The sequence below is a fragment of the Plectropomus leopardus genome, chromosome 5 (assembly GCF_026936395.1).
Source record: "Plectropomus leopardus strain MGB_pleo_1.0 chromosome 5, ASM2693639v1, whole genome shotgun sequence".
Lineage (NCBI taxonomy): Eukaryota > Metazoa > Chordata > Actinopteri > Perciformes > Serranidae > Plectropomus > Plectropomus leopardus.
In genome coordinates, this window is record NC_142180.1 from 23244865 (window position 1) to 23261143 (window position 16279).

General features: G+C 38.9%; 1 protein-coding gene across 1 annotated transcript in view; it reads right to left on the bottom strand.

The window, feature by feature from the left end:
* qsox1 (quiescin Q6 sulfhydryl oxidase 1) overlaps positions 1 to 16279 on the bottom strand; it is a 37543-nt gene that overhangs the window by 14473 nt on the left and 6791 nt on the right. Inside the window, exons 5-9 of the mRNA XM_042483986.2 lie at positions 15761 to 15851; positions 15412 to 15557; positions 11390 to 11524; positions 11183 to 11312; positions 1773 to 1895 (exon numbers count right to left, since the gene is read on the bottom strand). Coding sequence (XP_042339920.1) covers positions 1773 to 1895; positions 11183 to 11312; positions 11390 to 11524; positions 15412 to 15557; positions 15761 to 15851 — 625 coding nt within the window. The remainder of the gene's footprint in view (positions 1 to 1772; positions 1896 to 11182; positions 11313 to 11389; positions 11525 to 15411; positions 15558 to 15760; positions 15852 to 16279) is intronic.

Sequence of the window (16279 nt, forward strand, 5' to 3'; positions counted from 1 at the left end):
ATTTTTTTAATCCTGTTTGAGTTTGAATGTTTCCTTAAAAACTATGTTGCCCAGATTTTCTTAAAAGAAATTCAGCCTTCATGGGATTTGTTGACAGGACGAACATTTACATGGAAAACTAAGCTACACAGATAAACCATAGAGATACACAGACATTGCATTGACTGCTGTGGACCATGACTGCGATATGCATCTTTAACAGTTATTCCAAACAATTATTTATTATCCGAGCAAGCACGCCGCGCTTGTGTAAAACACAGCGGCAGTGGATGAGAGTCTGAGGACAGAGCTGATTCGAGACCAAGACATGTGCAAGACTTCAAACAAGACTCGACTCGAGTACTACAGAAACACAACACAGCGTATTGTTTTCCCCTCCTCTACTTCAGTTGCTCCACCATTGACCATTACTGCTACTGGGGATAGTAATTGCCTGTCTTTGGTAACAGGGATGGTTACCAATAGCTATTGGGGGGAAAAAGCGTCCTGTATAGATTGTGCAATAGCTGACATGTGTCCTCTGTCCTGTAAATCAAGCTGTCTTTTTCAGGAAGATCATACTTGGTGGCAAACAGAATTGCATAGTGAAAGCACAGCTTATAGGGAACCAATCTAAATGCCAGTGGTGTCATAATTCTATAGCTATTACACCGTGCAATCAACATTTACTTTAAAATGATACGTTAAAGCAACGAAAGTGTTTATATTCAATTTAAATGAGACGAAACTCTAAAGATTCTCTAAAAAGTCGAGCCTTTCAAGCATTTCCCAACCTGTTCAACTTAATAAAAGCTGTTCCTCGTAGTTTTCTTGATCAATAAGAAGTCAATCTCAGGTTAATAGCTCAGCCCTCCACTAATGAACAGAAGCTATCCAGATCTCTAACCACGAGCCACAGTTGAATCCAATAACATATTTTCTCTGACATAAAGTCGTTTCTCTCGCTGCACTGCATCGCCATCGCTGGTGTGACTGACAGGGTTACTCACATGTCAATAGTAAAGATTTGGTGTGAGTATGCGTGTGTGTGTACAGAGTCCATTTCCTCTGAGGATGAAGTCTATTCATACCTTCCCATTGATTCATTGATCATTGATTTGCCTGCTAAAAGCTAATGATGTAAGTAAGTGACTTTCAATTTGCGAGGGGCGGTACTGGAGGCACGCAGGCTTCTTTCCAAAGACAACATCACATAGATCGTCAGCTGCATGTTCTGGCACCGAGACAAGGACAAAGTTAATATTTAAATATCCAAATATATATAAAATATCTTTTTATCCATTATATCTAAGTTTTCAGGATCTCATTTTAATATTTCTTTGAAAGAGTGGGCATTATTTTGGTGCCTCTGAGGTGGTTGTTAACTGATTGTGTGGCCATACTGACAGCTGACCTTGATATCTTGAAGAGGCTACTCACAGATGGACGTCCTTACATTAGTCTGGGTGCATTTTGTGATGCCCTGCCCTCTCTTCTTCCTGCAGCTGCTTACCTGTCTGCTCCTCTCTTCTCTCCCTTTAAGATGCCTCCTCAGGCTCACAAAAGTCTGTTCTTTTTCTCAATTTGCATTAATGTGCTTCCTCGATGCAGCGTGTAATGGACAGACCACTTCTGAATCCAGTGAATACCAAAGATGGAAGACAGACTTAAAAAGTTAACCAAGAATACTTTGGATGTTGACTGACAATAATGAGCCCCAAGTTCATTGCAATATTGATGCACAAGGTCAAAACTTATTGGATATTTATCTACATGTCTCGGTCTTGACTCACCTCAGCTTTGTTATCCAGCATCTCTCTGAATTCCTCATAGGAAATTTCATTGCCGGTGAAGTTCTGTAGCTGAGAATTTACAGAATTCAAAAGGTTCATCACCACTGGACGGCCTGGAAAGTACTGCAGATATAAAACGATAGAGCACAATAGAAAAAGGAGTTAACTCTATGAAATGACAAAGACAAAACTTTTTTTTGAAGCAGATGAGATGCAAGAAGGAATGCAACTAAAGATTTATTCTTATTATTATTTATCAACTGGACATGTTCTATAAAATTTCTGAAAAATTGTCAGAAATATCCCACCAACAGCCCAATACCCCAAATTATTCAATTTACGATCACAAAGGGCAAGAAAAATCAGTGCTGATTCACTTTAGAAGTGGAATCTGTCAGCTGGGTACAGGGATAACATGGCAAAGGTCTACACTTCTTTCCTGTGTATTATAACCAAAAAGACATGTTTGTTTTGGTCACAATTTTTTATTAATTTCCACATGAAAATACTAGAATGATTTGACCTTAATACGAGAATATGCTGTTGTTCTTTGATTTTAAAAATGTTCTGTTGTATCTTAAATTACAGATGGATTGTTTTTCCCTCCAATCACTGAGAGTTTTGTGTTTATTGAGTGAATTGATCAAAAATTCAGCGAGATGTTTCTGCATTTAATTTGAATACTGTGACAGGACCGGCAGCAGGTCCACTCTAACTTTCACAGAGAAGAGCGGATCAGCCGTCTGCTGTTCAGCTCCTTTTGAGGTGGCTTCATGTACATCACACTGAGCGTTATGTCACCTCTTTGATTATTACATCACACTGCTGAGTCCACATAACAGCCCCTCTGGTTGTTTGTGAAGTGTTGTGGAGCGACACATATGTTCACACTGGACAAGGTTTAAGAATAAGCAGGATTTGTTTTTGGCTTGAGTCTGACATGTAAAGCATCAGCTGGTCATCTCAAAAACACTGTTTTTCTGTTTGCTTCTTCGCTTCTGTCTCAATCAATAAAATAATTTTTGATAAGGACTCAGTACTTTTACAATACTCTGAAACCTGTAAATTGTTGAAGTAGATCTCGTTAAAGGGACAGTGTACGCCCAAATAAGAATACACATTTCCTTTCACCTTTAATGTTATTTATCATTCTAGATTGTTTTAGTGTGAGTTGCCAACTGTTGGAAATATCAGCCGAAGAGATGTCCACTTTCTCTTGAGTATAATAGAACTAGATGGCACTCTGCTTGTGGCGCTCAAAGCACAAAAAATACATTTGAAAACATAACATCGATGTCGCTCTCCAGATATAATGACCCGGTTACTCAAGATAATCCACAGACCTTGTTGTGAGAAGTTTTAGGCAGGAAATATTTTCTAACAAACTACATCGCCCACTGTATCGCTGCACAGAAGGAAGTGTGCATCTACTCATCAACAAGAGGCTCGTGCTTGTGACAGCGCAAAACGTAAAAATTAATGGCGTCCTCCTTGGCTGAGATGTAACCTTAGTTAGCTCTGTGGTGGTAGGTGAGCTAGCAGCAGATGTACACTTCCTTCTGTACAATGAGATGGTCGGTGGGTGGTGTCTGGTAGAAGGAAAATAGTTCCTATATAATAGTAATGGGGTCATGATCTGCAAAGAGACATTGCTGTTGAGTATTTCAAATGCAATTCTTTTGGCACTTTGAGCACCACAAGCCGAGTGCCATCTGGTTCCATTATATTTGAGAGAAGGCAGACATCTCCAACACTCTGCAACACACACCAAAACAATAAAGATTAATGAACAGCACTACAGCTAAGAGGAAAAGTATGTATTTTTGAATTGGGGGTGTATTGTCCCTTTTGCTCTAAATAAACCATTCAAATAAACATCTTAAACTCCTATCACCCTGATTTTTCTCACTCTGATGCAAACTTTGCGCCAAGCAGAGTGCACAAGGTTTACATACTGCACAGACGTTGTTGTTTGAGTGTGACAGCAGCCGAACTTAAGCCTCTTCCTTCATTAAGATCCATTTTCTAAGCCACTAACAACCACTTAGCCAATGTCTACTCAGTGCTTCCTCCTGTTGTATATTTACATCCGTTCAAACCAGCACTACCATAGTAACAACCACAACTGGGAGGAAACATGACACTGTAACTATCAGAGGTAGGTACACGAACAGAAAGAGGAAATCCAGCTGATGGTTGTCTGAGACCAGTGATGACAGAGTGAAGACAGACACAGACCAACGTGTCTTCACAGATAAGGTACTGACAATAGAAACAGCTGATGTCTTCAGAAAAGTGCACTTTTTCAAATTTCAGCTAAATGTGCTTCCTATTCTTACTGTAAGCCTCTCTGTGGAACAGTTTATGATAATGGTCCTGATTCTCAGAAATAAATGCAGCAAAGGGATCAAGCTCCTCTAAGACCTAAATAACAGGCAAATAGACGAGTTCCATGGAAACTTTCGTTTGGGTACGCAGTAAGGATTACTTTCCATTAACAATTGATTGGCTGATTTTTGGGTTTTTTTTATGAATAACTGATAGACTGTTTTGTCAACAGTGACAATTCTCGTTGTAATTTCCCAGGGCACAAGGGAATAGTGGTTTTCCTCAAATGTATTTTTTGTAAGACCAACAGCCCAGAACTAAGAAAATCTGTTTATTATCATGTACAACAAAGAAAAGCATCAAATCTTGCCAACTGAGAAGCTGGATCAAGCAAAGGTTTGACAGTTTTGTTTAAAAAAAGATTTTTACATAAGTAAACAAAGATTAAAACAATTATTAAATTTTTTAAATGGGGGCAAGTTTCTGACGATACACTAAGCGTAACTGACTAATTGTTGCAGCTCCAGTTAAGCTTTTGTTGTGTGTTTTACTAATTTTTTAATGACAGAACAAGGTAAAAGCATCACTCAACTATTTTGATTTATAGTTTTTTAAGTTGTGATTAATCTGAGAGAGAACATATACAAATACAAAAAAAAGAAAGCAGATGACAGAGAGTGAGCTTGCAACGTGGACTTTTTTTCGATTTGCTTCACTGAGTCCTTTTAAATTGGCCTGCACCATGTGTCCAACTAAATACACCTGCACACATTGGCCATCTCTCACACACACATACACATGCCTTTCAGTCCACGGCTCAGCCGTCTATTCATCGCCCACTAACAGGATCGGTGTGTTACACCCTGACCACTTAACCGGACCCCCAGTGATTTGCTTAAACCTTCTTGTCCAAGGGCAACAGAGTCCTGCTCTGTCATGCGTCGTTCCCTCTGCACCAGAACACTCCCGACTCCATGCAGTGCCTTTCACCTTTCATCAACTTGGCCTGCAGAAAACTGTGTTGCTGCGTAAACTACTAGATTTTTAACATATCAGTTTGTACTTGGCCATTACAGTCTGAACTATAAGCAACACATAAGCAGCTGCCTTACATAGTAAAATCATAGGCAAATGCACGTATACTTATAAATAAGACAAGACAATGTCAAAAAGTTAAAAATCTCTACTATTCAGCACCTCTACTATAATTGATTCCACTATTCTTACAACAGCAAACATTTTCTCTTCACCAGCAGATCCAGCTCCAAACACACACATGAACACGAAAACAGATACAAACACACACATGAACACGAAAACAGATACAAACACACACAAATTCGACACTAAAGGTGGGATGTAGAGAGCAGACAAAGGCGTCTGATGTGTTCTGCTCACTGCTGGGAAAGTGATATAATAGGTTTAGGTCTAGATCTGAGGTCCGGGTGCTAACCGGCCAGAAAAGCTCATTAAACAGCCACATGAATTTAACCAGAAGAGAAAACGCAGGTGTTTCCCGTTAATGGACTTAACTCAGCATCACCACAGCAACACTTTTCACGAGCTCTCTGGGTCCGGTGATCACCTAATAACTGAAACATTCACTATGTTCAACTTTTTATTTGTACAAACAATATTTACGGACTAACACATTAGTCAGTGTTGTTTTGCTGTGTTTCATCACTACACGCCTTACTTTACATTGATTTGTCTTCCTAACCTCCCCCTTGGCCTTGATCGTTGATGGTGCACAATTTCAATCAATATGCCAAGTGTATTTCACTGATATGTTGATGAATTATGTGCTAAAAATAGTGACAGGCTTTGAAGGCAAGACAGGGTAAGTCATAGCCAACAGTCAGGCAACAATTGGGACAGTTAAAATTGAATCTAACAAACTTGCAGTAATAAAATGAGCCACTAAAGAGGTTTAAAAAATATATACCAACATAACACTGCTCGTTTTCCGCTTATGAGATGAATGCTCATTCTTACAGTGTAAGAGATTTGTTTCAAATGTAAAGTGTATTCTAAATAAAATCTATTATTATTATTATTATTATTATTATTATTTTTAAAAATAAATGATGCATCTAAAGCAAGCCTCATGGTAACACAAGAACAACCAATGAAACCCTATTGGAAACTAGACATTTTGTAATACCCAATAACATTTTAAATGTCAGTCAATATTAGGATGTGCACAATAGTCAACACGTTGATTAAACGTTGCTACCTTAACTAGTCAGCACCAAAACTATTATTTGGTTAAACTTATTATTATGTTATGTGATTGCGTAAGCCAGATGAAAATATCGTTGTAATAATCAGGTTTTCTTACATTTACATTCCTAAAGAAAACTGTTTTATTTGTGAACTTTTTAAAGCAAACTGTTGATTTGAAGTGCCAAACATCACAAATGTGATAACGATTTAAAATGGCTCCTATACACAATATTTTCTATGTTTAATTTTTTATTATTTATGTTTAACATTACAGATTAAATTATGCTCAGTTTTCTCTGTTTTCTGAGCGTTGTCTTAACACTAATTTGCAAGACCTTTCCACAGGAGGCACTTCATAAGTTAAAACAGAAAAAAGAATCACATAAATGCACATCTACAAAGCCATACACTAAAATACATACACACATTTTGTAGACATATTGTAAATACTGTAAAAACGCTACATTTTATCATTTCTACTTGGGCTGCACAATTAATAGAAATATTATCAAAATAGCAATATGGCCATTTCAGTATCCAGATCACAGAAGCAGAATTTTTTTGACAAAGGTTAAATGTGTCACAACATACAATTTTAAATTAAGCACTGTGGTGCTAAAGAGATGCCTCAGCCTACAAATCATGTTTCAGACATAAGAGAACATACTTTTTTGGTAAAGCCCCCAGCAAAAATTACATCACCATAATTTTAAATTTTTTTCTGTGAAATTTAAAAGTTACCATTCCCACAAAAAAATGTATTATCCATCAAAAATAATCATAATATGACTTTGTTTTGCATGTCGTGCAGCCCCAATCTCTACTAGATATCGCCTCTACATTTGTTCTCCATCTTGGGAAAACACACACAAACACAGACACTTCCCCTCCTCTCAGCCTGTATCCCTCCTGCCCCCATCCCAGTTGGACCATGACAATCCCCTTCACCCCAGCAATATGTCATCCCTGATCCGATTAGTATCAGCAGCACTTGAGAAACCGCAAGCTCCTTGTGGTGAGGTTCCCGAGATAGAGGCATCTGTTGGCTGCAACAGGGCAGACCAGGACAGGCGCGGGGGAAAAGACCGGGGTGAGGCCCTTTGGTCATAATCTAACTTCTTTCCACCCAGGGAGCATGGGAGGGACGCTGCAGACACGTGCCAAGCACAGCAGCCTCATCTTTGCACAAATGTTTACTTGTTTTCTATCATTACTAAGGGGAAACTACAACTGAAAACAGCCAAATGAAAAAAAAGAAAGTAAGAAAATAGTTTAAACCAGTCTTATTATCCATAATTACATGGACAGCTGTTTTTAAGAAGAGTATGTTTGGTGATATAGTTGTATGAGAACGTTATGTCCTGAGCTCTGGCGTGAGAAGGGCGAAGCCTGTGTCCCTTTAGACCAAAGCCCCCCTCTTAATTCTTTGTTTTATACCCCTGCCCCTCTGTCCCCTCTGGGCTGAAGGGCTTCTTTCAAGAAAAGCAGGATAGAGGTGTAATCCTTAAAAACCTCACTGTAATGCTCTCATGCTTCCCAAGATCCACTTTTTTAATCCTCATATACATGTAGAGGCTTCATAAATCCGGCTTCAGCCTGACAAGATAGTAAATCTAGTAATATTATGACTGGGTGCAATAAAAAAAAAAAAGATAGAACGAAAAAAAAACAACCCCAATGTTAACATGTTTGGATGGAGATGCAATGATGGGATGATTGTGGATTGAAAAGAAACAAACAAGTCATGGAATTACAATTCTTGGACAGAACAGGGTGTTTTTGTTTTTAGGTCAGAGAAAAATATATGAATACATGTAGAAAAAATTACTAAGGATGAGATGTATCAAGATGTAGAGAACAACAACTGGTCAATCGGTACAGTATTTATATGCAAATATTTTGATATTTAAGTAACTTCCGAGCAAAACTGATTCCTACAGCTTTATTTTTTGTCTTTCATTAAAGTAAACACAGCAGGGACATCATTAAATTAATCAGGACATGTGCATTTCCTTCCACCACTACAAAAAGCAGCTGAGGACTTACATTTTTGGCCAAAATTAAAGATATTTACACCATATATTGAGGCATGCAATTCACAAATTGGTGCATAAAAATTAACTAGAATGTAGGAAATTAAGTGTTTGACACTAAACATTTTCTAGCGAATAACCCCTAAATCCCCCTTTTAGTATGTTGAGATGAAACATACGCTTTTGCTTTATAGTTAACAACTATTTGAGTTTAGTATTGTAAATCAGCCAAAAATGTAATGTGAAGATGTCCAATTTGCATTTTTCACACTTTTCTGATGTCTTATTTTGAAAATTATTAATCCATTAATGAAGTAAAAACTGTCAGATTAATCAACAATGAAAATAATAATTAGTTGCAGCCCCTAAAAACATGCATGACGACTAGCCCATGCAAACTCATTCATGCCAATATATGCTGTCATGTATGCAAATACACTCCACTGATTATTCCACTTGGTAAAAATTAAAAAGTGTGTCATGATTGAGAAAATGTGTCACCAAGGTGAAGTGATGACACTCACTGTGGTCAGGACATAGTGAGTCACTTTCACGCTAATCCAATCACATGACTCACGCAGGTAGTTTTACATAGTGCGTCAGTAATCAAGAAGATTGTGTTGTTTAGCTATGAAATAGTTTCTCAAACCAAAGGTCGTCTGAATAGAGACGAAAAACAACAGCAGAGGAAAAAAGGAAAGAAAACATATTAGAATATGAACACCATTTGAATCAACTGTACCAGTTCAATACATGTTTACTTTTCAAAGTGCACCAGCTGGCTCATGAGCATTTTCTGCCACTGTAGGTATCATCCACTCTCATCCCAAATCTCCTTAAATTCTTTTTTCACGTCTCCTTGCTTGTCTTATATGAGCTATTGCTATCAAGCCGACTGACTGAAAGGATTTGGCCTCTTTGTAGCGAGATCGCTCAGTCACACGACAATAAGGACTGTCACAAGTGGAAGTCAGCTGCAACAATGACTGCCTCCTCAGCTACACAAAGCCCTGCTGAGCGGCTGGTCCATCATGGTAGGGGGACAGGCTAAAAATACCACTGGGACCTGCTGCTATTGACTAAACAAACTGGAGCTAATGGGAGGCCTCAGTGCTCTGCCCCCCCCCTCACACACACACACACACACACAAACACACATACACTAATACACACTAGCTTGCTACAACGCCTCCCTAGAGAGTGAGATATAATCAGAGAGATTGGTGGCAGACTAGGGCAGTGAGGCAGCCTGGTGTGTAGCCAATAGGGACAGGGCTAGCAGGTCAGGCCTCATCATCACAACATGTTTGCCTGGCTGGCACACTTTAGCCAGAAAAAAGAGGGAAAAAGGGAGCATGTGATCAGCAATGGCCAAAAGTGTAAAAATAAATAAAATACAGCACTGCGCAAAAGTCTGAGGCCACCATAGATTTGTTTTTTTAGCAAAGCAGCTCAAACAGTTAATACTAAGCTTTGGATATGTCTTGAATGCAAACTGGTGTCACACTAAGTAACGCTAAATACTTGCAACTTTAGTCTGTTGAAGTTCTATTCTGAAATATTTGTGTTTTTATTACTGTATACATATTTCCTGCATGTTCTGGTTGTATTTTAGTAGAGAGGCTACTGGGAAATAAATACATATGACCATTCTAACCTTGCTAAAATAGCAAATTTTAAGGTGGCCTAAGACTTTTGCACAGAACTACACATGTAAATAATAACTTATAAATAAAACAAACAAACAAACATGATACTATGTTAAAAAATTATAACAGAACTGAAAAGAAAAAAGAGAGCAGAAAAGGAAAAAGGAAGAAGTAAAAGAGGACTATCAGTTCACAAGTATTTACAGAGATTCCTGTGCGAACCAAAGGAGGGAAAGTGCATGAGGAAAAAGAGGAGGAGGAGGAGGAGTAGGAGAAGGAGGAGGAGGAGCAGTTGTGTCTATGTAAAGTCTGTGGGCAGCTACTGGGTGGCAGCCACACTTCAATCCTCCTGGGAGCCAACATAAGGGGGTCAACAACACCCATGAGAGTGTTTATGCTCCTGCTCTACTCAATGGCATCCACCTCTGCCTCAATGTGTGCGGCCAAAAACTAAACTTCATTTGACAAAATGATTAATTAGGTAAATTCTCTAAATAATCAATTGGTTTCTAAATTTAAAAAGACATGTTAGGAGGAGGGAAACTTGAGCTACATGCTGCAAAACAACAAATCTACAATGAGAGCAGATATTCTGCTGTCTCACTCTCCATCTAGTGGCGACCTGCGGTGACTACACATTTCTGCTGACTGAATATTAAACTATCTGGGTTTTAACTTTGTAACGAGGCTCATCATTTTTGTTTCCTGATCAAATTACAGACAACAAAACTGAATTTATTTTCTAGAAACAAATCAGTTCAAACAGATTTTAGATCCCTGTGAATTCAAACTGTTGTCTTTACTGATCACAGTAGTTACAGTAAATAAATCCTCTGTGCCCTGCTCACAAGGACAGCCAGGAAAATGTTTTCAATAATGAAAAGTAAAGAGTAAAATGAGGGGGAAAGTGAATGAGCTGTTGTATTATCTACAAGTCCTTAAAAAAATGACAACAGTAAATGAATCAAATACAATATGTTTGCAGGTTAAGGGTTATCTCTTTAAATCAGATATTTTACTTCATTGATTTCATTACACAATATTCACCCATTTTCAATGCTTTCAATATTTAAAAATGAAAAGTACTGAGACCAGATCACTGAATATTGTTTGGTTTACATATTTTATGTGTCTTGTTTGTGCAGTCTATGTGTGTATACTCTGATAACTTTACCTTTGCCAGGACAGAGATGTACTTCTTGAGAGCAGTCAGATCATCTCCTCTGATGGCAGTATGAGCAGCCAGCTCCACACGTAGAGAGTAGTGCAGCGTTGACTCCAGGTCTGCCATGTACACCCTAGACCTGGGCACACGATCAAAAACATCATGTCAAAAAACAATGAGGAAGAGCCCACAAATATTCTTCTGTGCAGTTCGTACCTGTTGAAGGGTCTCCAGGGCTCCTCTGTTCTGTTGGCGAGGACCTCTGTGATGACCGGTGGAGGCTTCCCTGACCGCACCACTCCTGGCAGCCTCTGGAGGGCGTAAGAGTAGAAAGCGCGAGCCTCAATGTTGCTGAGGGAAAGAAGGACAGGTGAGGATGACCCTTAGGTCACTCATCATAAACTATATGTACAAAAGTATGTGGACACTGTCCTGTTCCAACATGACAGTGATCAAATGCATAAAGAAAGGTCCATAAACAAATGGTTTTCTGGTTTGGTGTGAAACAATCTGGCCCATCTGACACCTTTGGGATGAACTGCAACGACAGCCTAATCATCACCCAACAGCAGTGGCTGACCACACTGATGCTCTGTAGCTGAATTGGAGGAAATCTCTGCAGTCGGGTTCCAAAATCTTGTATAAAGCTCCCACTGAAGAGTGGAGGTGGTTACAGAAGAATGTTAATGGCCATTGTTTTGGAACAAGATGTTCAAAAATCACATGTGGGTGTAAGGTAATACCGAATGCACTAGGTAAACTTCCAGCGTACTTCTGTAACATTATCTGTCTTAGTAACCAGCAATGTTTCTCCAACTGGTTGCTTTTTAATGTGCCTGGGTTTTGACAGATCTGGGGAAAACTACATGTTCCTACAATGTGCACTGGTCATGGAAAAAAAAAAAAATCCAAATTAATCTAAAATTAGAAACTTGGTTGTTTTTCTTGAGAGGGCACTGTGTTAAATAGCTGTTCTTCCTTTGTATTGTCAATTAGCTGCTGTATTTTCAAAATTGTAATTTTGTACAAGATTTTTCATAATCTCAGTGGGACTGCCTGGTAAAATAAGTTCAACATCAATTTTTTTTTTTTTTATAAATTATTTGGCTGTCCCAGTTTGTATAGCCATGTGTTAAGACTCTAATCCTGCATTGCACCTGAAACAAATGCACTGTTGGTTTTTTTTTTATTTCAACCTTTTGTTTTAGCAGTTCACTGCTATAAAAAATGTTTTATGACCTGTATTTTTTGTGGCCATATATTTTACACACTTACGGGAATGCATTTTAAACACTGAGCAGATGGTGCCAGAGTAGCGTGGAACTGAAAGAGAGATCGCTGATCATTTAGCCATGTGATAACCCTGCAACTGGAACCACAGCCATTAATGTGCTCTCTCTCTCCCTCCACCTCTCACATCCTCCCCTCATTTGCTTTCTCCTCTTGTCAGGGACAGAGAGAGAGAGTGAGTGAGAGAGAGAGAGAGCATCGTAAAAATGGAACAGGATGGTAATAAGGAGGATGGATACTCTAGGCCCACGCTCACTCACACCAGCCCGGGACTCAATTACACCTGCGTGTCTGGTGGGAGTGTACAGATGTGGAGGGAGAGCCATTCATCCAGTGATCCCCAGGGCCTGCAGGCAGGCAGGCATCAGGGTGGGCTGGGAGGGAATGCATTCACCTGGGACCAGTACACATTACATGCATGACGGATGTGAGACGCCCCCGCACACACGCAGCCACACACACACACACACACACACACACAGGCAAACTCCGCTCTCCCAGGATCAATCAGACATTCAGTGATGATGGGAGGCCATCTGTTGCCGTGTGCGGCTGGGGCTTGTTTGGCAGGTGAAGCCAGAAAAGCTATGGCATTGTTTTCATGCAAGAAATTAAAAAACCTCCCCTCTGTACAGTGATGGAGATGAGGGGGGTTGGAAGGGGAGAGATGGAGGGTGAATAAATAAATCAGCAATAAATCATTTCCTTTTTGCATTTGTCAACTAAAAAGAGTCCTCTTTGCATGCCAAGTTATTGAAACAGCCAAACAAAGAGGCAGAAACAGCAGATGAATTTGCAGGGTGAGGAATGATCAGCGCCGCTTTATGATAGTGAATAATGGGAGCGATTTTGATGCTCTGATCCCATTAAGAGGCCAGATGTTTAAAAGTATTCTCATGAATAGGGTTCAGATAATGAGCACACGATGAAGGTTTACGGCAGAAAGCAAAGTTGTCGAATACGGAACAATAGGAGCCAAAGGGAAACAAACTTGGTGTTTGTGTATTTCAGACCAGACTAAATGGAAACTGGAAAATGCATTTCCTGCGGAACATACGTGTGGATGCTTAAAGCTGAAATTAATTCAAAACCATGGCTGAAAATGGAGAAATATATTACAAATTGCCGGAAATATCTTTAAAAGTGGAAAAATTAAAGCTGAACTTCTTTGAACTAAAGAAGCTACGAGTTGAACAGAAAGAATGAAAAGGTTAAAAAAAAAAATTAAGATTTGAATAACAATTGTGTGGCTGCTGAAAGCATCCATACTTACTAAATGTATACAAGAAGCAGTAAGTCCTGCAGGATATTTGCACCTTAACTATATTTATAAAGGAGGTGCCTGTCACTGTGTAGTCATTATTAGTGTTACAGTTCAGCTTAACCACTCTCTGGCTTCGTGTCTGCATATTTACATAGTGGGTTTGTCATTTTTAAGGCTGTCCTAAACCAGCTAGTGTTGAATGGAAGTGAACAATAAAAACTTCACACTATAAGTCTGCTGCGCCGCTGACTTCATTCTCCTGAACCTCTCATTTTTAGTACAGAAGCAAAACAGGGCAAACGCTGCAAACTGAATCCTGCAAACCCACACAGGTATTTCCACTTATTCTGGCTAATAAGACCTCTGCTCAGGTGAAAGTGGAACAGAACCACGCCACCTCTGTGTAACCTCTCCCAACCTCATAGCGCAGTCAGAACAAAATCTGGCTGGTGTAATTTACTCGTGGAGTGTGGCTAAAAACATGAGGTGATAGGAAATAAGGTGGATTTCAAAAACTTTCAATTTCTTATTAAAAGAAGAACACACCATATGTTTTGAGGTATGTAATATAAATAAAAGGCTGAACAAGTGAGGTATAACCATGTTGACATATGTTTAGGTTATAGTGGAGAGAGGTGAATGCATCTCACACCTTTTTACAACATGTATAGACTGTCCTCAACATCTGTGTGACTTAAAACAGATGTTGAGGACAAAAAAACAATTCTCACCTGTATCAACTGATGCCTGAAATGTTAACACATCACATCCTTTAGCAGGGTGGGACCTACCAGACCAGACACTGACTGTAAAAGCAAATGTAAGGCAGATCCCTATTTTGTTATATAAACAGTAGGGACAACGTGTAATGAAAATGTAAAAAAATGCTAATTATTATTATTGTCGTAAATCTCAGGACTACATTATGTTTGTTTTTAAGGACACAGAATCTGAAATTTTACAAATCTTTGCAAATATTATCTTATATTTTCTTAAAGGTGTATCATGCAGGACTCTTCAGTTATTGTTTTTAAACATTGGCATTAACGTTAAAGAGTAACTAAACCCCCAAATCACTCTTTCCTGTTGATAAGAAATAAATTTGGGTATTTGTTTTGTTGATTGATTCAGGTCCAACTCTTGCGACTGAGTGCAAAGTATTAAAATTCTACATATTGTGTTATAAATATGCATAATGACTTCCCTCTAAAGGTTGAAACCTGGCAGTTGCAGTTGAATTTTGATACTGGCTGATCTTGGTGGCAGGAGCCTGCTTTCCTCATGAACCAAGACCCTTATTGCCACCCTGTCACAGGGGGGCAGGGAGGTGCTGTGGATCAAGAAGTGGCATGATTGGATGACTGGACGTGTCTTTCCAAGCCTGTAGAGCCTACAGTGGCCTTTAGGTGACGTAAAAAGGTAAAAGGCCCTTTCTAGAGCCTGGCTGCGGTCGAATAGTAAAAAAAATTACATCGTAGGTCTTCTTAAGATATATAATTTTCACTTTTGCTTGACCTCAATTTAAATCTTAACAAGGTCAAGGAATGATGTGAAGGAGAAGCCATAAGGATTTTACAAAAGACAACTGCAAGCGGCCAATTACCGTCAGGATGACAATACTGTAAATCTAAATTGCATACCAGTTTGTAATACAGTGGACATTAAAGACTGCACAGATACTCACACTTTAAGTCTGGTGAAGTTGCCTCCAGGAGAGTAAAGGTAGCAGGATGGAAACTCAGTCACTCCCAATTTAGTTACTAGACCTTCCTCAGTGTTCAGCACTCTCCGTACTGCAACGTTTTCAAACTGCAGCAGGTCCAGAGTTACCTGAAGAACACAGCACACACACACAGTTAAATATCGTTTTATAAAGTCCATGAATGTAGAGTTTTGTTAAGTGGTGGCACATAACTTGAGATAAATTATATTTGGTATTTCTCGAGCTACATCTTCTCTGTTTCCCAAAAATAAATAATACTCTAGAAGGGAAATAACACACAGCTCAAGTCGAAGGAAACATGAGCCGTTACCTCTCGGCCGACGTAGGACTTAGTGTCCTCAAAGATCAGAGCCAGGTGTTGAACATTGTTGGTCTCAAAGAAGCTGTCAATCTCTGCTTGGCTGGAGAGAGAGAAAAGAGCAGACAAAACCCATGAGACTGGAATCTGAGGTACAAGTTCTGCTTAGCCGTGAAAAAATGCCAAACATTACTAATAAATCTTAAAGGAATCAGCCATTGATACAGTAGAAAAGAGGAAAAATTAAATATGTGAAGGATTTTATGGACATATTTTATCTGAATTAAAAAGATGTAAGTTTATTTAGATCTTTATTACTGAGTTTTGGTTGCCTTGTGTCTCCTATTTTTATCTGAAGAGCACCCACACCCACAACCATAAATATTAGAACTACTGTGTAGTTTCAAGTATGTCATTTCTGCTTGAAAATGTTCTTTTGGATGAGAAATGTTGTAATGCAAAACAGCATTGTGGTTCAAATCCATGTTTATTCTTTATAAAAGAAGAAAAGACATAAAAAGGAGAAAAAGA